This window comes from Asterias amurensis, chromosome 17, assembly GCF_032118995.1.
Source record: "Asterias amurensis chromosome 17, ASM3211899v1".
Classification (NCBI taxonomy): Eukaryota; Metazoa; Echinodermata; class Asteroidea; order Forcipulatida; family Asteriidae; genus Asterias; species Asterias amurensis.
In genome coordinates this window covers 16993251-17018246 of record NC_092664.1, presented here as the reverse complement: position 1 = coordinate 17018246, position 24996 = coordinate 16993251, and the positions used below count along the sequence as shown (strand labels likewise).

The 24996-nt window shown below is 40.0% G+C and overlaps 1 protein-coding gene and 1 pseudogene across 1 annotated transcript in view; both read left to right on the top strand.

Annotated features, from left to right (window-relative positions):
- Positions 1-24996, top strand: part of LOC139949764 (NXPE family member 1-like) — a 46071-nt gene that overhangs the window by 13566 nt on the left and 7509 nt on the right. The window contains exon 2 of the mRNA XM_071948299.1: positions 21734-22503. Within this exon, the coding sequence (XP_071804400.1) occupies positions 21734-22503 (770 nt within the window). The remainder of the gene's footprint in view (positions 1-21733; positions 22504-24996) is intronic.
- LOC139949763 (uncharacterized) lies at positions 13217-18884 on the top strand (annotated as a pseudogene).

The window sequence follows — 24996 nt, the reverse complement described above, 5'->3', positions numbered from 1 at the left end:
ATTATGTATCGTTTGGAACATCCTTAACATCTCCCGCCCTAGTGGTGCCCGATCCAAGGCGTCAAACATGACTTAAAGCCATTGGACCCTTTCGGTTAACAGTATTGCCCAAGGCCCACACTATTCGTGTATCACAACTTCTATAACAAAACTGTGAAAATTTAGGCTCAATCGGTCATCGGAGTCGGGAGAAAATAACGGGAAAACCCACCCTCGTATCCGCGCGTTTCGCCGTGTCATGACATGTGTTTAAAATAAATCTGTAATTCTTTTGACCCAGAGGTGCTCGGTCCAAGTTGTTAAACATAATGATAATGAAGTAATTTAAAGTCACCTGGAAGTGGTATTTTTCAAAATAAAGCTTTTGTCACTAATTTATGTGTTTTGATGAGTGGAATGTGAATAAACAGTTATTTAACTAAGGTTTAAAAAAATCAGTTCTTATATTATTTACAAATTTAAGAGTAGTCCCCGACCCGAGAGGGCGCTGTTCGTGACGTCAATCGAGGCAGACTTTGCCTGTAATGCGTAGAGTAAACACAATTGCAAAGTACGGACCAAGTCGTGAGTTTGTACGTTTCAAAAAAAAAGATTTTGTTTTGTTTTTAGCTGTTCCGACCTACCGTCGGAACAGGTATTGTGTCTGTCGAGATTTTGTTTTGTTTTTCTTATTCTTTGTTTCTGCCTAAAACCCATAACAATGCACACGTTTTTTCTTTAAACCTAATCTCCTAGACCATCTTCAAAAGAGTGCAATCATATACCAAATTGAAGCTTAGAACATAAGCTTTACACTAAATGTAAACAAAACACAAAAATCTTCTTTAATTAGCCACGTAATCTTCTTTTGAATATAACTGGATGCAGTCGCTTCCATGTTATTGTTAAATATTCTCTTTGGTAAATGCCATACAGTATGTACCTATCGTGAGTTGTGACTTCTTGAGATGAGTCTACGCGTTTTTGATCATAACTGGATGCAGTCACTTTCATGTTATTGTTAAACTTTCTCTATGGTAAATGCAATTCAGTATGTACCTATCATGAGTTGTGACTTCTTGAGAGGAGTCTACTCAAGTCTCCTTTTCTTGTTTTTCTACATACGTTCTGGACCACAGCGCAGTGTCACTTTCTTCGTTTCCTAACCGAGTTCTGGACCAATATGTTTTGTACACGAAGGCTAAGGGTTTTCGTTTAACGAACGTGCGTATATAAATAGGTGTTTTTGAAGACGACATACCTTGGTGTCCACAGAATTACACTAAACTTAAACAGTTTGAAGATAATGACAGTTGAAAGCTTCCCTTAAAATATTACTTGCTGTGGTATTGTAGTTTTTGAGAAATGAGTGAAAAAAAGTCAAATTATTTTAGACTCCAAGGTGGCGTCCTCCGTCGACGAACGTGCGTAATTAAATAGGGGTTTTTGACGACGACAACGTCGTCGTCAAAAAACCCCTAAAGCCATCTAATACTACATTCCAACCCTACTTAATAGTTAAAGGCGTTAGCAGATCATATTTAGTGGGAATGTTCGCAAAATCATGACACAAGAATTATTTCGCCGGATCATAATCCCCTCTGTTGATATAAATACATCTAAACCCTCGTATAATGCATCAGGCCCGATGGTGGTCATCAGTCGCGCACACATCTCTGATACCTGCGAGTTCGAGTCTCCGTGTGAAATCAATATATTTTTTTATCCCCCAAAACTAAAAAAAAATTATGTTTGTAATATTTAAGTTGGATTATCACTATATTGATAGTGTTGCCTTTTCGTTTACTCAATTGTTAGCCAAACATAACCTGAGTGCATGCATGACATGTTTGAAAAACACAGTAAGCGGAAAATGGTGATCATAAGCGCAGAGTTTAGTGGTTAAGAGTTCTGTGAAATCAAATCGTACTAGATCAAACGTCAAACCACCGACCCCCCAAAAAATAAAAAATCGTAATTAATTAACCACGTGACCCATATTTGCATATTTAATTGTACAAGTGGACAAAGTTGTTGGAACATCCTGTTGATGCTGACATCATGAGAACATCAGCATAAGTATTGGAATTGCACCTATTGGAATTGTACCTATTGTTCAAGGAGTCCAACACGTCAGTCTCGCAAACTTATAAATTTTCTGATTTTATTTCAAAGGGTAACATAAACGGCTGTTAGCAAACGGTTTCCAACAAAAACTACATGGTGTACGTGCACAATACTCTCAAACATTTACCTCTAGATAATAAATCAAGCATTCAGTTCAAAATGATAAAAGTTTGTTATTGCCACATTATTCAGCGAACCATGAATCATACCTATTCACAAGAACATCTATGTGTGGAGGGTAACATCACATAATGGAACCGGAGTTTGACAATGACAATACCAAAAGTGCAATCGTCAGCCCTTGAACTTTATTGTACATGGGGCTGATGGTGATCAAAAGGAAAAAAGTTTGCTATCGCCACATTATTCAGCGAACCATGAATCATGATGCAAATAAAATATTCAAAAGAATATCCATATAATAGATTTGTCTGGTGTATAAACTGATGTCCCAGCCATTGGGTTTTCGTGTGTTTTTGCTAGATTCCTCGCTCCCCAACCAGTGACTACAAAACGTCTCTAATGGATAACAATGGTATATTTCGACATGTTTTTTTCCCAATAACCAATTTCTCTAGTATTTATTAGGTGTTCGGGCAAAAGCCCAGAACACCTCTTATTTTTGTTCGTTTTTTTAGGTGTTCGGGCAACAGCCCGAACAACTCTTTGATTTTGTTCGGTTTTTTTTTTTTAGGTGTTCGGGCAACAGCCCGAACAACTCTTTGATTTTGTTCGGTTTTTTAGGTGTTCGGGTAACAGCCCAAACAACTCTTTGTTATTGTTCGCTTTTTTCTTTTTTTTTGTTTTTCTTCTTCCTCTCGCTGTCGATTGTCCGCAAGAAAAAGCAAAGATGCGAAGCTTGCATTAAGTTGAAACTTTGCACACATGTAGACAATAACCAGTAGATGATGCAAAAGTTGTTACGTCACGATGACGTCATCAGTTGACGAGATACACTAATTCAAAGTTTATTATTTCAAAACATCATAACTTTTGATCTACATGAGGGATTCTTACAATCAATACAACATCGGAAAGGTCAATAAAAACTCCGTAAACGCCTTGCAGACATGACCCCTTTTTGATCTTGTCTTCTGGTTCAAAATCGAGGTTGAAAATTCAAAAATTCATGTATAAAGAACTACAAAATTCCCCCATTGATTGCGCGTAAAGATTTTACAATTACATGTACATGTACTTTGTCACCACGTGTAAGCATGCGGTGCATTGCGGTCACCACGTGTAAGTATGCGGTGCATTGAGGAGCATAGTCACGCTCTGCACCACGTGTTGATCGTTTTAGTCTGCGTTCTCGTCCGGTCACTGAAGTTAAGCAAAATCGGGCCCAGTCGGTATTTGAATGGGAGACCACTTGGCGACCCAAATTTGTACTAATTATTTTTGTATTTAATTTTTTTTCCTCCTATAAATAGCTTCGCTTTAGTATGTTTTCAAGGCGTTTTCAACAAAGATTTCTCTCCCGGTTAGTTAGTCTCTTCTCCAGTCGTCATTATGCATAAGCTCCTATATATCCTCAACCACACAAGCTATTTTGACAATTTATACATCATATGAAAGGGCTTAACGTACGTAGTCTGTTTTCAAGGTGTTTTCGACAAACATTTCCCTTTCGGTTAGTTAGTCTAATCTCCAGTCGTCATTGTGCATAAGTTCCTATGTCCTCATCCACACAAGCTATTTTGACAATCTATACATCATATGAAAGGGCTTTACGTACGTAGTCTGTTTTCAAGGTGTTTTCAACAAACATTTCCCTTTCGGTTAGTTAGTCTCTTCTCCAGTCGTCATTATGCCTAAGTTCCTATGTCCTCATCCACACAAGCTATTTTGACAATCTATACATCATATGAAAGGGCTTTACGTACGTAGTCTGTTTTCAAGGTGTTTTCAACAAACATTTCCCTTTCGGTTAGTTAGTCTCTTCTCCAGTCGTCATTATGCCTAAGTTCCTATGTCCTCAACCACAAAAGCTATTTTGACAATCTATACATCATATGAAATGGCTTTACGTACGTAGTCTGTTTTCAAGGTGTTTTCAACAAACATTTCCCTTTCGGTTAGTTAGTCTCTTCTCCAGTCGTCATTATGCCTAAGTTCCTATGTCCTCAACCACAAAAGCTATTTTGACAATCTATACATCATATGAAAGGGCTTTACGTACGTAGTCTGTTTTCAAGGCGTTTTCAACAAACATTTCCCTCCTGGTTAGTTAGTCTCTTCTCCAGTCGCCATTATTCATCAGTTCACGTTTTTTCAGTTTTCTCAAACACAAAAGCTGTTTTGACAATCTATACATCATATGAAAGGGCCTCACGTATTCCACAAAAATGGATATGTTGGTGACCTTCTCTTGACTTTTTGACCTTTTTAAACTGGAAGAGCCTGTAAAATGCTTTGAAAAGGCAGTATTTAAAGGCTTTTAGGTTGAAATGTACACTTTTTGATGCTTTTTCCATAAAATTATTACACATCGAGAAAACTGTTTGGTTTTGATTTCTTTGTAATTTGACGAGCTATTAACAATACTTGTTTCATTTATTCAAATACTGACCCAACAATAGCCGAACACCTAGTGTTTGTTTCTACAAACACTATATCTAGTTTTTTTTTTTTTTTCTGCGTGTTCTTCTCCTCGAACGTTCTCGCGCGATTTTCGCAAAAACTAAAGCTTGTATGAACCTGAAACTTACCATATATATTGATCTTAATGAGTAGACGAAACAGCAACATTTTTGGAATGATGACGTCATTGATGACGTCATTACGTTCAAAAAAACGCTAAAAATTGGAGAGTTCATATCTTGAGAACTACAAATGCCACACACAAGATATTTGATGCATATAAAAGGTCTTGTAATTAGCTACAAAAGTCGTGCACAACGTGACCTCATGTGACTTTTACTTCCGGTTGGAACCGGAAGTTCAAAATTTCAAAAGTTCATATCTCAAGAACTATATATCATATGCGCAAAATTTGAATATCAGTTTGAAGATCAGTTATCCTGCTCAAACTTTTGCACAAACATAATGTCAGTTGAATTTTGCCTTCTGGTCGTAAAAGCGCGCGTTTGTGTTGACCTCCATTCATTACGCGTAGAAACCAGATAGTATCGCCATTCATGTATGTGAATGATACTATTGTATTGTGGGTGTGTGGGTGTGTGTGTGCGTGTAGTTCATGTAGGCCTACATTGTATCCATGCTCTACGACAAAACAGCACTGCGTGGCTGTGGGCATTACGGGTTGTGTATACACATGCAGACTCCGTTGAAGGCGCGCGTAATTCAAATTCCACTACGCTGGGATTCGCCTCATCTTTCTTCGTGCGATTTTGAACAAAATGTTAAACTGCTATGAACTTGAAACTTATCATAAACATGAACCTTCATGAGTAGATGAACCCGCAACTTTTTTGGAATGATGACGTCATTGATGACGTCATTATGCTCAGAAACACGTTAAACACTAGAAAATTCATATCTTGAGAACCTCAAATGCTACGTACAAGATTCTTTCACTACATGAAACCTCTTGTAATGTTCTACAAATGTTGTACACAACGTGACCTCATTTGACCATTCACCCGAACACCCTGAGTTTGTACACAAACTCTCAATTTCTAGTTTTTCTGCGTGTTCTTCTCCTCGAACGTTGTCGCGCGATTTTCGCAAAAACTAAAGCTTGTATGAACCTGAAACTTACCATATATATTGATCTTAATGAGTAGACGAAACAGCAACATTTTTGGAATGATGACGTCATTGATGACGTCATTACGTTCAAAAAAACGCTAAAAATTGGAGAGTTCATATCTTGAGAACTACAAACGCCACACACAAGATATTTGGTGCATATAAAAGGTCTTGTAATTAGCTACAAAAGTCGTGCACAACGTGACCTCATGTGACTTTTACTTCCGGTTGAAATCGGAAGTTCAAAATTTCAAAAGTTCATATCTCAAGAACTATATATCATATTCGCAAAATTTGAATATCAGTTTGAAGATCAGTTATCCTGCTCAAACTTTTGCACAAACATAATGCCAGTTGAATTTTGCCTTCTGGTCGTAAAAGCGCGCGTTTGTGTTGACCTCCATTCATTACGCGTAGAAACCAGATAGTATCGCCATTCATGTATGTGAATGCTACTATTGTATTGTGGGTGTGTGGGTGTGTGTGCGTGTAGTTCATGTAGGCCTACATTGTATCCATGCTCTACGACAAAACAGCACTGCGTGGCTGTGGGCATTACGGGTTGTGTATACACATGCAGACTCCGTTGAAGGCGCGCGTAATTCAAATTCCACTACGCTGGGATTCGCCTCATCTTTCTTCGTGCGATTTTGAACAAAATGTTAAACTACTATGAACTTGAAACTTATCATAAACATGAACCTTCATGAGTAGATGAACCCGCAACTTTTTTGGAATGATGACGTCATTGATGACGTCATTACGTTAAATAAACGGTAAATAATTGAAAAATTCATATCTTGAGAACCACAAACGCTACGTACAAGATTCTTTCACTACATGAAACCTCTTGTAATGTTCTACAAATGTTGTACACAACGTGACCTCATTTGACCATTCACCCGAACACCCTGAGTTTGTACACAAACTCTCAATTTCTAGTTTTTTTTTTTTAGGTGTTCGGCCACCAGCCGAACAACTATTGTTATTGTTAGGTGTTCGGCCACAAGCCGAACAACTATTGTTATTGTTCTGTTTTTTTTTTTTTTTTTTAGGTGTTCGGCCACAAGCCGAACAACTATTGTTATTGTTCTGTTTTTTTTAGGTGTTCGGCCACAAGCCGAACAACTATTGTTATTGTTCTGTTTTTTTTTTTTTTTTTTTTTTTTTTTTTTTTTTTTTTTTTTTTTCTGCGTGTTCTTCTCCTCGAACGTTCTCGCGCGATTTTCGCAAAAACTAAAGCTTGTATGAACCTGAAACTTACCATATATATTGATCTTAATGAGTAGACGAAACAGCAACATTTTTGGAATGATGACGTCATTGATGACGTCATTACGTTCAAAAAAACGCTAAAAATTGGAGAGTTCATATCTTGAGAACTACAAATGCCACACACAAGATATTTGGTGCATATAAAAGGTCTTGTAATTAGCTACAAAAGTCGTGCACAACGTGACCTCATGTGACTTTTACTTCCGGTTGAAATCGGAAGTTCAAAATTTCAAAAGTTCATATCTCAAGAACTATATATCATATTCGCAAAATTTGAATATCAGTTTGAAGATCAGTTATCCTGCTCAAACTTTTGCACAAACATAATGCCAGTTGAATTTTGCCTTCTGGTCGTAAAAGCGCGCGTTTGTGTTGACCTCCATTCATTACGCGTAGAAACCAGATAGTATTGCCATTCATGTATGTGAATGCTACTATTGTATTGTGGGTGTGTGGGTGTGTGTGCGTGTAGTTCATGTAGGCCTACATTGTATCCATGCTCTACGACAAAACAGCACTGCGTGGCTGTGGGCATTACGGGTTGTGTATACACATGCAGACTCCGTTGAAGGCGCGCGTAATTCAAATTCCACTACGCTGGGATTCGCCTCATCTTTCTTCGTGCGATTTTGAACAAAATGTTAAACTACTATGAACTTGAAACTTATCATAAACATGAACCTTCATGAGTAGATGAACCCGCAACTCTTTTGGAATGATGACGTCATTGATGACGTCATTACGTTAAATAAACGGTAAATAATTGAAAAATTCATATCTTGAGAACCACAAACGCTACATACAAGATTCTTTCACTACATGAAACCTCTTGTAATGTTCTACAAATGTTGTACACAACGTTACCTCATTTGACCATTCACCCGAACACCCTGAGTTTGTACACAAACTCTCAATTTCTAGTTTTTTTTTTTTTTTCTTCGTGTTCTTCTCCTCGAACGTTCTCGCGCGATTTTCGCAAAAACTAAAGCTTGTATGAACCTGAAACTTACCATATATATTGATCTTAATGAGTAGACGAAACAGCAACATTTTTGGAATGATGACGTCATTGATGACGTCATTACGTTCAAAAAAACGCTAAAAATTGAAGAGTTCATATCTTGAGAACTACAAATGCCACACACAAGATATTTGGTGCATATAAAAGGTCTTGTAATTAGCTACAAAAGTCGTGCACAACGTGACCTCATGTGACTTTTACTTCCGGTTGAAACCGGAAGTTCAAAATTTCAAAAGTTCATATCTCAAGATCTATATATCATATTCGCAAAATTTGAATATCAGTTTGAAGATCAGTTATCCTGCTCAAACTTTTGCACAAACATAATGCCAGTTGAATTTTGCCTTCTGGTCGTAAAAGCGCGCGTTTGTGTTGACCTCTATTCATTACGCGTAGAAACCAGATAGTATCGCCATTCATGTATGTGAATGCTACTATTGTATTGTGGGTGTGTGGGTGTGTGTGCGTGTAGTTTATGTAGGCCTACATTGTATCCATGCTCTACGACAAAACAGCACTGCGTGGCTGTGGGCATTACGGGTTGTGTATACACATGCAGACTCCGTTGAAGGCGCGCGTAATTCAAATTCCACTACGCTGGGATTCGCCTCATCTTTCTTCATGCGATTTTGAACAAAATGTTAAACTACTATGAACTTGAAACTTATCATAAACATGAACCTTCATGAGTAGATGAACCCGCAACTTTTTTGGAATGATGACGTCATTGATGACGTCATTACGTTAAATAAACGGTAAATAATTGAAAAATTCATATCTTGAGAACCACAAACGCTACGTACAAGATTCTTTCACTTCATGAAACCTCTTGTAATGTTCTACAAATGTTGTACACAACGTGACCTCATTTGACCATTCACCCGAACACCCTGAGTTTGTACACAAACTCTCAATTTCTAGTTTTTCTTCGTGTTCTTCTCCTCGAACGTTCTCGCGCGATTTTCGCAAAAACTAAAGCTTGTATGAACCTGAAACTTACCATATATATTGATCTTAATGAGTAGACGAAACAGCAACATTTTTGGAATGATGACGTCATTGATGACGTCATTACGTTCAAAAAAACGCTAAAAATTGAAGAGTTCATATCTTGAGAACTACAAATGCCACACACAAGATATTTGGTGCATATAAAAGGTCTTGTAATTAGCTACAAAAGTCGTGCACAACGTGACCTCATGTGACTTTTACTTCCGGTTGAAACCGGAAGTTCAAAATTTCAAAAGTTCATATCTCAAGATCTATATATCATATTCGCAAAATTTGAATATCAGTTTGAAGATCAGTTATCCTGCTCAAACTTTTGCACAAACATAATGCCAGTTGAATTTTGCCTTCTGGTCGTAAAAGCGCGCGTTTGTGTTGACCTCTATTCATTACGCGTAGAAACCAGATAGTATCGCCATTCATGTATGTGAATGCTACTATTGTATTGTGGGTGTGTGGGTGTGTGTGCGTGTAGTTTATGTAGGCCTACATTGTATCCATGCTCTACGACAATACAGCACTGCGTGGCTGTGGGCATTACGGGTTGTGTATACACATGCAGACTCCGTTGAAGGCGCGCGTAATTCAAATTCCACTACGCTGGGATTCGCCTCATCTTTCTTCATGCGATTTTGAACAAAATGTTAAACTACTATGAACTTGAAACTTATCATAAACATGAACCTTCATGAGTAGATGAACCCGCAACTTTTTTGGAATGATGACGTCATTGATGACGTCATTACGTTAAATAAACGGTAAATAATTGAAAAATTCATATCTTGAGAACCACAAACGCTACGTACAAGATTCTTTCACTTCATGAAACCTCTTGTAATGTTCTACAAATGTTGTACACAACGTGACCTCATTTGACCATTCACCCGAACACCCTGAGTTTGTACACAAACTCTCAATTTCTAGTTCTGTTTTTTTTTTTTTTTTTTTTTTTTTTTTTTTTTTTCTGCGTGTTCTTCTCCTCGAACGTTCTCGCGCGATTTTCGCAAAAACTAAAGCTTGTATGAACCTGAAACTAACCATATATATTGATCTTAATGAGTAGACGAAACAGCAACATTTTTGGAATGATGACGTCATTGATGACGTCATTCGGTTCAAAAAAACGCTAAAAATTGGAGAGTTCATATCTTGAGAACTACAAATGCCACACACAAGATATTTGGTGCATATAAAAGGTCTTGTAATTAGCTACAAAAGTCGTGCACAACGTGACCTCATGTGACTTTTACTTCCGGTTGAAAACGGAAGTTCAAAATTTCAAAAGTTCATATCTCAAGAACTATATATCACATTCGCAAAATTTGAATATCAGTTTGAAGATCAGTTATCCTGCTCAAACTTTTGCACAAACATAATGGCAGTTGAATTTTGCCTTCTGGTCGTAAAAGCGCGCGTTTGTGTTGACCTCCATTCATTACGCGTAGAAACCAGATAGTATCGCCATTCATGTATGTGAATGCTACTATTGTATTGTGGGTGTGTGGGTGTGTGTGCGTGTAGTTCATGTAGGCCTACATTGTATCCATGCTCTACGACAAAACAGCACTGCGTGGCTGTGGGCATTACGGGTTGTGTATACACATGCAGACTCCGTTGAAGGCGCGCGTAATTCAAATTCCACTACGCTGGGATTCGCCTCATCTTTCTTCGTGCGATTTTGAACAAAATGTTAAACTACTATGAACTTGAAACTTATCATAAACATGAACCTTCATGAGTAGATGAACCCGCAACTTTTTTGGAATGATGACGTCATCGATGACGTCATTACGTTAAATAAACGGTAAATAATTGAAAAATTCATATCTTGAGAACCACAAACGCTACGTACAAGATTCTTTCATACATGAAACCTCTTGTAATGTTCTACAAATGTTGTACACAACGTGACCTAGTTTGACCATTCACCCGAACACCCTGAGTTTGTACACAAACTCTCAATTTCTAGTTTTCTGCGTGTTCTTCTCCTCGAACGTTCTCGCGCGATTTTCGCAAAAACTAAAGCTTGTATGAACCTGAAACTTACCATATATATTGATCTTAATGAGTAGACGAAACAGCAACATTTTTGGAATGATGACGTCATTGATGACGTCATTACGTTCAAAAAAACGCTAAAAATTGGAGAGTTAATATCTTGAGAACTACAAATGCCACACACAAGATATTTGGTGCATATAAAAGGTCTTGTAATTAGCTACAAAAGTCGTGCACAACGTGACCTCATGTGACTTTTACTTCCGGTTGAAAACGGAAGTTCAAAATTTCAAAAGTTCATATCTCAAGAACTATATATCAAATTCGCAAAATTTGAATATAAGTTTGAAGATCAGTTATCCTGCTCAAACTTTTGCACAAACATTATGGCAGTTGAATTTTGCCTTCTGGTCGTAAAAGCGCGCGTTTGTGTTGACCTCCATTCATTACGCGTAGAAACCAGATAGTATCGCCATTCATGTATGTGAATGCTACTATTGTATTGTGGGTGTACTTGTCATCGCTGCAAACCGAGCTCTTCGGTGTGAATACACACTCGCGAATCGAGGACTTTTAGCACAGCGAGGACGTCCTCGCTTTGAAAAATTGTGATAAATGCAGCATTATAGCCAGTTTGGACGCCACTGGGATATCTAAGCTTTTGGGACTAATCCTCGGTTTACGTCATTTACGAGAGGAGCATGTGTGAGTTAACACAATTCTGTTGCCGGAGCGGTGGGTTAGCACTCTTGGATGGTTACATCGCCCTCTGTTGATATGAAGTATCCTTCTTGTAGGTAGTAGAGGCGGCCATTTCTAAATCTGAACTCATTTATGCATGACGGTTAGCTTATTCGATTTGAGTCGGGTAGCGTGGCCGGTTGCTGCTGTCATGGGGACGCATCATAAACATGGAGTGCATTGCATCCACCAGGACCCTAGAGTCAACCATTCGACCCATGGCAGCTCTCGAGAGAAGACAAGAAATGGTGAGTGATCTGAGTGTAAATAAATTTCCATGTGATGTAGGCCTAAATAAATCCTTACTGTACTGACTACATCACTATACTATATCCTCTGCTTACCAGTTATCACGCTATTATGCCTTTTTCTTTGAATTGGGAAAAAAATAATGATGCCTTATATCAACCGATGCCCTAATTATCTTCATTTGTTAATACGAAGTATGCAAACATGTATTAAAACTTGATGGACATTGAAATGTTCACACCACACACCGATCTTGGATGACTTCAACTGGCCCCATTTGTTTTGAGTTTTTCCTGTTTTCACGGCAAACGAGAAAGTATGGTTTCCCGGTGAAGCCATACATGGAAGAAACATCTGCAGTGACTACAAGTGTTCTTTGAGACTCTGTGTATGACTGTATAGCCAGCAGTTGCCTTCATTTTATTCAAAATATTTTTTTATTAAATTTTTAAAATTACCATGGTAACTTGCACAAAATAAAAAAAAATAAAAAAAATATAAAAAGTGTGAATAATTACTGGCTTCAAAATCTGATTTCTATTTATTTTTGTTCTATTTTTTTTCTTAATATTTATAATAAAGTATATACATAAACAGTGATAATTGAATCAACAAGCTGATGTTTAAATTTTGATATAAATAATAGTATTGATACGAGGGTTACAAAATAAAAATCTCAAAAAATATTAGAAAATGATATAAGGCACATGGGTTCTTTAAGCCTCGGTATTTTTTTTCAAGAATGCTCAGCAAAACATTCTGTCACATGATTTTGATCATCATGAATTGTGAATTGAAATAGCGTTTGATGAAACTTTTTCGGTGGGCAAATATTTTTATATGGCCTCAACATTATGACATATTTTTGTACCTTGTAGAAATGCCTAAAATACCAAACTTTTTGCATTTACAAGTGCAAATGACCAGTGGAGCCTTACATGTTTCTAAGTTTTTGTCAAAGAAGAGGAGACTCTTTGCTTGGCATATAAAACCACACAATTTTTATCTTGGGACTGTTTACATCGCGCACAGAGAGGTAAAAGATTTGCAACGATAATAGGGACACCGCGAAAACAGGACCTCCTACGATATACAGTCGTTTGACCAGTTAACAATTCCTTACACTTGTCAACAAACACATAGTTAAATGATTTAGGACATGACCAATTTATGTTTATGATTGTTTCTTTCTTGTTAGTAACTAAGCCGCCACTCTGGAATTCGGAGTTAAAAGGGGAAACTAAAACATAATATAGTTTTAAACTCCATGAAAGACATTTTTCACAAGAGTAAATACTCATGTTGCATATTGTATCACCCCTGCGGTATCATAGAATCGTCCAAGTGCGTTGAAAGACAACATGGCGGATATTGCCGTTCGTTACTAAATTCTGGGTCACAAACACCTTTTCTACAGTTACAAATACAATTGTTTCCACAGTTTTAAAGTGATTTGGGTGCATATGACTCTTGTGCATATATTGAATGTTTGACTTATGTTAAAATGTTCTGTGAAAGTGCACTGAAATATTGTTGTCGTGAGGGGTCGTGAGTTGTCGGTATTTAGTGCGACCCTTATGACATGTTCCACTAAACCGATCGACTTTTGTTCGATGAATAACGTATATGTGACATCATTTTTATGTCTTCTTTCTAGTATGAAGAAGGGGACAGCATCATGGCACTGTGGCCTCCAAACTCGTCATGGTATCCAGCTGTAATCACCTCCATAACCAAAGGTATTTAAAGCCATTGCACCCTTTCGGTACATAAAAAAAAGGAACAGTTCACAGATTTACAAATAATTTACAGGGTTTACAGAAGGTAATGGTGAAAGACTTCTCTTGAAATATGAGTCCATGAAATGCTTAACTTTTTGAGACAACGGTAAAACTATATAAATTCTCGTTAACGAGAATTACGGATTTGTTATAAACACATGTCATGACACGGCGAAACGCGCGAAAACAGGAGTGGGTTTTCCCGTTATTTTCTCCCGACTCCGACGTTCGATTGAGCCTAAATTTCCACAGGATTGTTATTTTAGATATACGTTGTGATACACGAAGTGTGGGACTTGGACAATACTGTTTACCGAAACAATGGCTTTAAACAAGTATCATTACTTTTGTACTGTGGACACACGAAATGACAGTTCCACACCCTTATTGTGATCCACATTACGTGAAGAGCACGTTTTAAAGATGGCACTAAGTTGTATGTTTCCCCCACCCCCCCCCCCCCCACCCCCCAAAATGAAATGAAAATTAATCAACCGTTTGCCTTTCATTTTTCAGGGAAGTCACTAATCAAGTACTGCGTGCGTTACACTGATGATGGCATCACACGCTCCTTATTTGAGCACCAGGTGAGTAAATGATGATGTCATGTATTAATTCCATCGATCTTCATTTAATAACATGCTATGTGTCTTCATAATATTTTATGTTCTGTACAATTGAGACGTTTTTCCAAGGTTGACGTGTTGAGGCAAACAAATGTCCTCTCTAAATGTAACAGAGTGCAAAAACACTTGCTGTTTACGGCAACCGGCTCGCTTTATAGTAAAAGCTGGATAATAACCAATCCGTGCCACATTGAGTACAATGATCAACACAAATATGGCTCACAATTGCGTGGTATTCGTTTTACCTCGTCCACAAACACGGTCGGCCATTTATGGGAGTCAAAACTTGGACTCCCATAAATGGCCGACCGTGTTCGTTCGCGACGTCACATGAAAACCGTGCAATTTGGAGTGATACTTGTGTGGATCATTATATTCTACTTGTAAAACATCTTTCTAACCACATGCATTTCATAAGAAACGGTTTCAAACGCTGTTCATAGACCAACTCGACCGATCCAAGGCAACGTGTTCCTTTAAGTTCTGACTAGCTTAGTGCTTATGTATTATTTGCCTATCAATTTAAGGGCACGCTGATCCACTCAACCGTATATATTTAATTTGTGTCACAATCCTAATAATATCTCAGTGGTGTTAATTATGTCATTTATCTTTTCCTTGCTAGCTGGCCCATCAAACATCAGGTTTTCAGTCTGATACTTCAAGGTGTGTCAACCCCAACACCAATTGCAGGGATGACGATGACCCACAAGCTATTTTTCAGTCTGATCCTTCAAGGTGTGTCAACCCCAACACCAGTTCCTGGGATGACGATGACCCACAAGCTATTTTTCAGTCTGATCCTTCAAGTTGTGTCAACCAACACCAGTGCCTGCGATGACGATGACCCACAAGCTATGTTAGAAACTGGCGAGCTTCACCAAAGCAATGAAGCTGTAGGATGTGAAACAAATGATTCGAGTGAGAAGTGTGCCGTAACAGTCATGCAGACCGATAATGTCGGTAGACAAAGGAAATGGGACAAAAAACACTATTGCTTTTACTGTGATGAGCCTCAGGCCAAGTTACCCCGTCATCTTCAGTCGCGTCACAAAGAGGAGAGGGAAGTTGTAGAGATAGCATCGGAGACCGACGTTAGTGCCCGCAAGAAACTTCTGTTATACATCCGCAATATTGGTAATCACAGACACAATTGCCAAGTCCTTAGAGAGGGAAAGGGTGTCCTTATTATAGTATACAGACCAAATCATGAGGCATCTCCACACGCATATGGACCATGCATACATTGTTATGGCTATTACGTGCGTCTTGATCTTTGGCGTCATCAGTGCCCACTTAAGCCTGCGCTCCCTGCACAGACTGATGGTAGCAGTAGGAGAGGTCGTGTTAGGGGGCGAGTAGCTAACAAGAGTGATTTGTTAAAACCACCCCCTGCTGGTGTATCTTTCCAGTTGAACAAGGTTCTTAGTTCTATGAGGAGAGACAATGTTGGTCTGATTGTCAAGAATGATTCTTTGATTCTGGAAGTTGCCAAACGTGAATACCTTAGACTTGGCCACGATGTTACCCAACATGGCTACATTCGGAACAAACTACGAGAACTTGGTAGTCTTGTTATACAACTGAGACAAAACACCCACCAACCAAATGCATCACTGGAAGTATTCGTGCATCCCCGCCATCTGAATGATATCGTCAAGGCTGTTCATGATGTCGCCGGCTTCAGTGAAGGAAAACAGATGTATCACGTTCCATCTCTAGCACTCAAGATTGGACATTCCATCAAGAGATGTGCACTCATACTGCAAGCAAGTGCTTTAGAGTTTAATCTTAGGCAAAAAGCGGAACAGGCCGAACAGTTTAGGCAGTTATGTGAAATAAAGTGGCCAGAACTTGTGTCAACGCACGCCCACAGAACACTGTACCAAGGAAAGCGCAACAAACCTGCTGATCTCCCCACAAATGCAGATGTGGTGAAAATCTCATCATTCCTTCATGAAACTGGCAACCGGGAAGTGCAGCTCCTACACTCTGCTAAGGGCCATGAAATTACACCAGCTTGGAAGAAATTGAATGAAGTCACACTGTGCCATCTCATTATCTTCAACCGCAGACGACAGGGGGAAGTATCCAAAATGAAACTTGAAGATTTTCAGAAGCGAAGTAGTGCAGCCATTGTGAATGGTGATTGCGTGATGACTGATCTTGAACGGCACCTCTGTAAAATGTTCAAAGTCATTGAAATAGTTGGTAAGAGGGGCAGAACTGTTCCTGTGCTTCTTGGTACTGATGTGATGGCGTGGTTGAAGGCTCTGGTCGCAAATAGAAATGCAGCTGGAGTGGCACAAGACAATATATTCTTATTCGCACGAAGTTGTTACGGAGGCTCAGGTCATATACGAGGAAGCGACTGTCTACAACATATGCAAATCAGGCGGGCCTTGAGAATGCTGATAGCATGCGGTCTACAAAGCTTCGTAAACATGTAGCGACTGTTTCGCAAATTCTGGCCTTGAATGAACATCAGCTTGAAACACTTGCAGACTTCATGGGTCATGATTTGCGGGTCCATCGTGAGTACTACCGGTTGCCAGACACTGTCCAGAGGGTTACCAAACTGTCTAGACTCTTCCTCAGCTTGGAGAGAGGCAACTTGGTTTCACAACATGGCAAATCTTTGGAGGAGTTGCATGTTACTGGAGGTAAACAAACCCGTTTTTAACTTGTCTTTCCAAATTAATTCAAACTGTGGTAACTCCCCCCCCCCATAACATTCATTCACTGTACAACCTCCCCCCCCCCATCCCCCCCCCATCCCCCCCCCCCCCCCAATGGATTGGCCAACATGTTTAGGTGTGTGCGCCAAAAAGCAAGCATACCTAAATGTTACAATTGCTCTTTGTTTTTGGGGCATGATAACTCGGCCTGTGGCCATCATCACCTAACCCCCCCCCCCCCCCCATTTTGAACATCATTCACTGTACACCCCAAACCCCACACACCCAACCCAACGGATTGGCCCACATTTTTATTTGTGTGCCAGAAGGCAATCAAAGCTAACTGTAGAAGTTTTCTTTCTTTTTATTGCAGAAGGCTTCAGCAGCGATGAGGACAGCAGTGATTCCGGTGACTCGTGTGACCCAGCTTTGGAGGACAGTGTTGATGACAGTAAGTTTGTAATATTTGTGACTGCCTATATCTCTTGTAGGTCTCTTGCATATGCTGGTCCTATTCCCTGTTGACCGACCCCCCTAGACCCAAATGCGATAAGATGCCAGACTCCGTTTGCTGTCAACAAATTTAAGGTGTCATGCACCACCAAAGTACAGTCATAACCTAAAGTCACTCTGTAGGCACAGCCGAGTGATTAGCCCATCTCGGCAACTCATTTTGTACGGTAGCATGAAACAAGATGGCTGCTTCTTGTCAGGCATTTTCTGCAGGTACCTTTATCGCATTCTTTTGTGCTCAGTTGCGTATTGATTTACTCGAGGAGTAAATGTCACATCGGTAACATGAACATATTTAGGTTATGTATACGCCCCATTTGATTATGTTGACTAATTTACCTCTTCTTTCCTGTGTGTTGTAGGAAGGCCACCAACCCAAACGGATCCAGCTCCAAAAGATCGACAAGTCAAGCGTCGACAATTCAAGCGACGCCCCTGGACTGCCCAGGAAAAGAAAGACGTCACCGAGGGCTTGCAGAGATTCTTTTTGCTGAAGAAGATGCCAGGGAAACGTGACATTGAATCGTCCTGTCCTGTGGCATTGCAGACCAGAACTTGGAGAAACATTAAGGACTTTTGTAGAAACACGATGACACTTCAACAAATTTAAGGTCTCATGCACCACCAAAGTACAGTCATAACCTAGAGTGACTCTGTAGGCACAGCCAAATTATTAGTCTAGACCTTTGGCCTGCCCCCCCCCCCCCAGGAACAAGAAAATACATGTACCACCCCCAACAACATTTCCTAGAAGGCCAGTATACACATTGACATTAGTGAACCGCAAGAACAAGGATTCATGTGTTATGTCCTCACATCGATAGGTACCATTCGACTTTTGGCAATGTCCTCCATTGGATAGTATGAAAAGTATGTCCTCAATCTGCAGTGTACACATGTATTGGTGGGTGTGTGTGCGTGTAGTTCATGTAGGCCTACATTGTATCCATGCTCTACGACAAAACAGCACTGCGTGGCTGTGGGCATTACGGGTTGTGTATACACATGCAGACTCCGTTGAAGGCGCGCGTAATTCAAATTCCACTACGCTGGGATTCGCCTCATCTTTCTTCGTGCGATTTTGAACAAAATGTTAAACTACTATGAACTTGAAACTTATCATAAACATGAACCTTCATGAGTAGATGAACCCGCAACTTTTTTGGAATGATGACGTCATTGATGACGTCATTACGTTAAATAAACGATAAATAATTGAAAAATTCATATCTTGAGAACCACAAACGCTACGTACAAGATTCTTTCACTACATGAAACCTCTTGTAATGTTCTACAAATGTTGTACACAACGTGACCTCATTTGACCATTCACCCGAACACCCTGAGTTTGTACACAAACTCTCAATTTCTAGTTTTTTTTTTTTTTTTTTTTTTTTTTTTTCTGCGTGTTCTTCTCCTCGAACGTTCTCGCGCGATTTTCGCAAAAACTAAAGCTTGTATGAACCTGAAACTTACCATATATATTGATCTTAATGAGTAGACGAAACAGCAACATTTTTGGAATGATGACGTCATTGATGACGTCATTACGTTCAAAAAAACGCTAAAAATTGGAGAGTTAATATCTTGAGAACTACAAATGCCACACACAAGATATTTGGTGCATATAAAAGGTCTTGTAATTAGCTACAAAAGTCGTGCACAACGTGACCTCATGTGACTTTTACTTCCGGTTGAAAACGGAAGTTCAAAATTTCAAAAGTTCATATCTCAAGAACTATATATCAAATTCGCAAAATTTGAATATAAGTTTGAAGATCAGTTATCCTGCTCAAACTTTTGCACAAACATAATGCCAGTTGAATTTTGCCTTCTGGTCGTAAAAGCACGCGTTTGTGTTGACCTCCATTCATTACGCGTAGAAACCAGATAGTATCGCCATTCATGTATGTGAATGCTACTATTGTATTGTGGGTGTGTGGGTGTGTGTGCGTGTAGTTCATGTAGGCCTACATTGTATCCATGCTCTACGACAAAACAGCACTGCGTGGCTGTGGGCATTACGGGTTGTGTATACACATGCAGACTCCGTTGAAGGCGCGCAAAATTCAAATTCCACTACGCTGGGATTCGCCTCATCTTTCTTCGTGCGATTTTGAACAAAATGTTAAACTACTATGAACTTGAAACTTATCATAAACATGAACCTTCATGAGTAGATGAACCCGTGACTTTTTTGGAATGATGACGTCATTGATGACGTCATTACGTTAAATAAACGGTAAAAAATTGAAAAATTCATATCTTGAGAACCACAAACGCTACGTACAAGATTCTTTCACTACATGAAACCTCTTGTAATGTTCTACAAATGTTGTACACAACGTGACCTCATTTGACCATTTACCCGAACACCCTGAGTTTGTACACAAACTCTCAATTTCTAGTTTGAGTTGTGTTCGCTCCAAGTAAAAGTGCGTTGCCATAGTCCAATCGTGAAAGAACAAGAGACCTTGTAACACTGCTACATGTGTCAACGTCCAGAAACCTTCTTATACGTGTAATGTTACGCAGATGGTATGACACAGACCTAGACAATGATGTTATTTGTGAAGACATAGACATAAGATTGTCAAAGACAATGCCAAGGTTCCGAACAGTTTTAGTGGGTGTGATAATTTCATCTCCAATATGCAGTTGAACACTGGGCATGAGGCGATTGAAATGAAGTGAGGTTGCAACAAAGAACTCGGTTTTATTGTTGTTTAGTTTCAACATATTTTCAGTCATCCAGGATTTTAATTCTAGGATTTTAATTCTATGTATGGAGGGTAACGTACAGCACACAATGGAACCGGAGTTTAATAGTGACAATACCAAAAGTGCAACCATCAGCCCTTGAAGTTATAGTAATATACTGTTCTCAAAATGTGTGTACCTTTAGTCTTGGTGTCAATTTGTCTAGAGTGATTACCCGACGAAAACATTCCCTTTAAAGGCACTGGCCACTATTGGTAAATGTCAAAGACCAGTCTTCTCACTTGTTGTATCTCAACATATGCAGAAAAATAAACCTGTGAAAATTTGAGCTCGATTGATCGTCGGAGTTGCGAGATAACTATGAAAGTAAAAAACACCCTTGTCACACAAAGTTGTGTGCTTTCAGATGCTTGATTTCGAGACCTCAAATTCTAAACTTGAGGTCTCGAAGTCAAATTCGTGGAAAACTACTTCTTTCTGATGGTGATCAAAAGGATAAAAGTTTGTTGTCGCTACAACCACCCACTTATATTCTACGAACCATGAACGCGCAATATTCAAAAGAATACCCATACATAGATTCTGTTGATGCAATGTCCCAGCTCTGGGATTTTTGTGTGTTTTTGCTAGATTCCTCGCTCCCCAACCAAAGTGACTACAAAAATCTCTAATGGATAACAATGGCATATTTCGACATGGTTTTTTTCATGGTCGTGTGTTCGAATCCCACCCGAGTAATATGCCTACAGGTGACATTTTTCACAGAACTCAGGAAAGTACCGAGTAGATAGTTTTAACACACATCGGTGTATTATGGCTAAAACCAAAATGAATATTCTTTATCCCTGATGCAAATGTAAACATGACTACTCACTATACTTGTTTGTCATTTTACACCAAAGGAACAACTCGTCTAAATCATTGATTTACATAAAATGTACACTGTCTAAATGATGATGATAGTAGAAAACGTCCATTGACATATTTTTGTTTGAAATGTCGTATTTGATGGGAAATAAATAAAACTAATTTCCCGTTTGGAGTTTATCGCTCAGTGAGCATTTTTTTGTTTGAATCCTTGTCATGCAAAATGTGTAATCGGTTTTCACTATTCTCGTGACCCAGATGGCTGATCGATCTCAAACTTCTACAGGTTTGTCAGTTTATGTATATGATGGATTACATAAGTGCTTACACTGCCAGCAACTGTTTTGTTAGCCGAAAAAAAAAATCTGCAATGTTCCTTTAATTAATTTATTTGACGGTCTAAAAGTTTCTTTCTTTTGTAATGCTTTCTGTTAGTTGTTGGATTCAAGAGAGCAGGGAAATATTGCACCCCCTGCCATCCACGATGCTACCACACGACTGAAACAACCGCATTCTGATGCTGGGAATAGCACTGACGAAAACCTCATTCTAAAGACTTGGGATGGAAATGATTCGTCACATACGACTAGACAGAAGTTAGAAAGAGCAACCGGCCCATCACCCATGAGTATCACCAGCCATACCAAGACTAACGTCCAACTGATATCACCTAGAGGACACATTCAAGTCGGAGATATCATTAAGTATCGGATTCAGACCAGAGATTCCGAAGGGAGGGACCGGATTATAGGCGGGGATTTCTGGTACGCAACTCTAAACTCTGCCAATCCGCAAGCTAGTACAGCTGGTCATGTTGCTGACTACAATAACGGTACATATGAAGTCACATTGCTGGCAGCGTGGGCTGGTCAAGCTGAATTCAAACTCATTCTTGTGCATCCAAGTGAGGCTGTTAACCACCTGAGAAATGTGGTCTGGCCTGCAGAAGAGAGAGTAATATGGAATGGATATTTTAAACATAAAAACAAGACAGAAGAAACGACAACTTGCTTTTTGAGGAGTAGCGGGCCATGGACTGGACTGTGTCAATACCCAGCACCCAATGCACTTGGGAAGACAATTCTTGTTTGCCAGAAACCGAAAGAATTGTCCTGTGATGATTTCACCTCTTACAATACCAACTGGGATAAATGTAATCAAACAGTGAACAGGTTAACACAAGGCGTACAGTATCTATTCAAGAGGTATGTAATAAGCATCGTACAATTTACCTTTCAGGGCAATAGACTGTGCAAGTCTCGCGCGCACCGGAACGAGAAAACACGACAAACGAAAAACTTTATTTTTTATGAAATCAAATCTTTGCTTTAAATTAATCTTTATGCCGAATCTGAACAACAAAAATACGAATTAGAGCTTGTTTAAATTAGTTTTAGCTTTTAAAAGAAACAAACAATTAGTCGGTTATAGTTTATGTATAGACACAAGTAAAACTCTGGGACAAGGATTTTTATTTGATCTTAAATTTTTGTAAACCCCCTGTTGTAAATCTGCGCCCAACCTCGTTCCCAGGGGTGATCGATCTCACCGCGCCATTTTTTCCCACCATGCCTTGCTCGATCATAACCCCTGGAATTGGCAAATTTAAATGTGCTATATGCTAGCACATTTAGCTGGTTTATACGTGGACGCACGATGGTCGCGAGGTTTTAGATAAACACGTGACGCAGTTTAAAGAGTAAGCCGACCATAGAGAACTAGAGGGCGCGCACTGGCCTATATACGCGACCCGGCATGCGCGCAGGCGGCCATTTTCTAAGTTGACAAAACAGGCATTGCCATGGGCATTGCTTAGCGTGTGTTTGTGCGGCCATTTTGTAAGTTGAAAAAAAACAGCATCGCAGAGCGTTCAAAAAACACAAACTCCAACGTGTGTTTCTTACCCAACGCGCTTACAGAATGGCGCGCGCGTGTCTCCTTGCGGTCCCGTCGCGTTTGTGCAAGCAGAATCACAACAGGGCCCAATTTCATGGCTCTGCTTACCGCCGAATTCTGTGCGCAGGCGCATAAGCCAAAATTCGCCGCTAACCCGTGAAATACGCTTGCGGTAAGCACAGAATGGACTCTTTTCATGAAATATGTAAATTGCACATAGCGCATGCGCACTAACATTTTGGTTGGCAAAAATGAGGGAACATCGCGCTGTTTTGAACACGGCTAATGGCTGCGTGACATAGACACGATTGTGCGTCTGCTTAGTGCACAACTCTATGGCGTTTGCCAACCAATAGGGTCTGTACGCATGCGTGAATGTAATTAGCATATTTCATGAAAAGGGTCAATTCCCTGCTTCCCGCAGCGCCGATTACGGTGGCCCACAACTGTCACAGCAAAACAAAAAGCGCCACGGCAAAAACAAAAAGTGCAACGGCAAAACAAAAAGCGCCACAGCAAAACAAAAAGCGCCACGGCAAAACGAAAAGCGCCACGGCAAAACGTATGCTACATGTGCCGTGAAGCCTGGTGAGGGACCTGAACGTGTGTACACATTACGTGGGCCTAAAGATCAACTGCACACTGCGCGTGCTGACCATTTATAACCTATCCCATGAATCACCGCGACTCCTTTCGACCTTTAACCCGCATGCTTTCGTTTTGCCGTGGCTCTTTTCGTTTTGCCGTGGCTCTTTTCGTTTTGCCGTGGCGCTTTTTGTATTGCCGTGGCGCTTTTTGTTTTGCCGTAGCGCTTTTTGTTTTGCCGTGACAGTTGTGGGCCACCGTAGCCGATTCTGTGCTTACGGTAAGCAGAGCCATGAAATTGTGCCCTGTTCGCTCGGCCCCGAGCGGCCAGTCTATCTGGACCGCTGGGATGGGCTAATCGCTTGCACAGATTCTTGTTCAGGTCATGTGTACAGTGCATAGAAATATGGTGCAGTGTGAGTGTTATGCATGATGAGACTGCGCAAACTAATGACACTGCATGATACGTTTGCCCATCCCAGCGCCTTTGGTTAAAGCAAGGCGCTAGGGACGAGCCAACCTCGTTCCTAAGGGGTGATCGATCTCGCCGCGCCATTTTTTCCCAGCATGCCTTGCTCGATCATAACCCCTGGAAGTGTGACTTCAAAATATCCAAATTAAGGGAAATTATAATTTGGGCCCAATTTCATGGCTCTGCTTACCGTAAGCACAGAATCGGCGCTTACGGAAGCAGGGAATTCTGTGCTTACGGCAAGCGTATTTCACGGGTTAGCGGCGAATTTGGGCATTCTACGCTTACAAGGCTAGCGCAGAAATTTGGCGCTTGCACGTAAGCGGGGAATCAGGATCGTAAGCGCAGAATTCGGCGGAAAGCAGAGCCATGAAATTGGGCCCTGTTCTGTGTTGGGCGTTAGTCGCGCATGGGCTGGATGCGCTGTGTGTAATAAAAGTCATAAACTTGCCTTGGCGTTCAGTGTTGCGTGATGAATACGTACATCTTTTGAAGACGCACAGCGTTTCATATTTTGCGCGTATATAATAGCCAATCAAAAAACACGGATCGGAGTTTCCCTCCCAGGGGTTAGAGACGTACGCAGAGCTAGCTAGCGTGATACGGCGCACTGCCCATGGTAGCGAGGTTGGGGACGAGCTTCGCTCGGCCCCAGCGGCCAGACTATCCAGGACCGCTGGGATGGGCTAATCGCTTGAACAGATTCTTGTTCAGGAAGTACGTCATGTATGCAGTGCATAGAAAT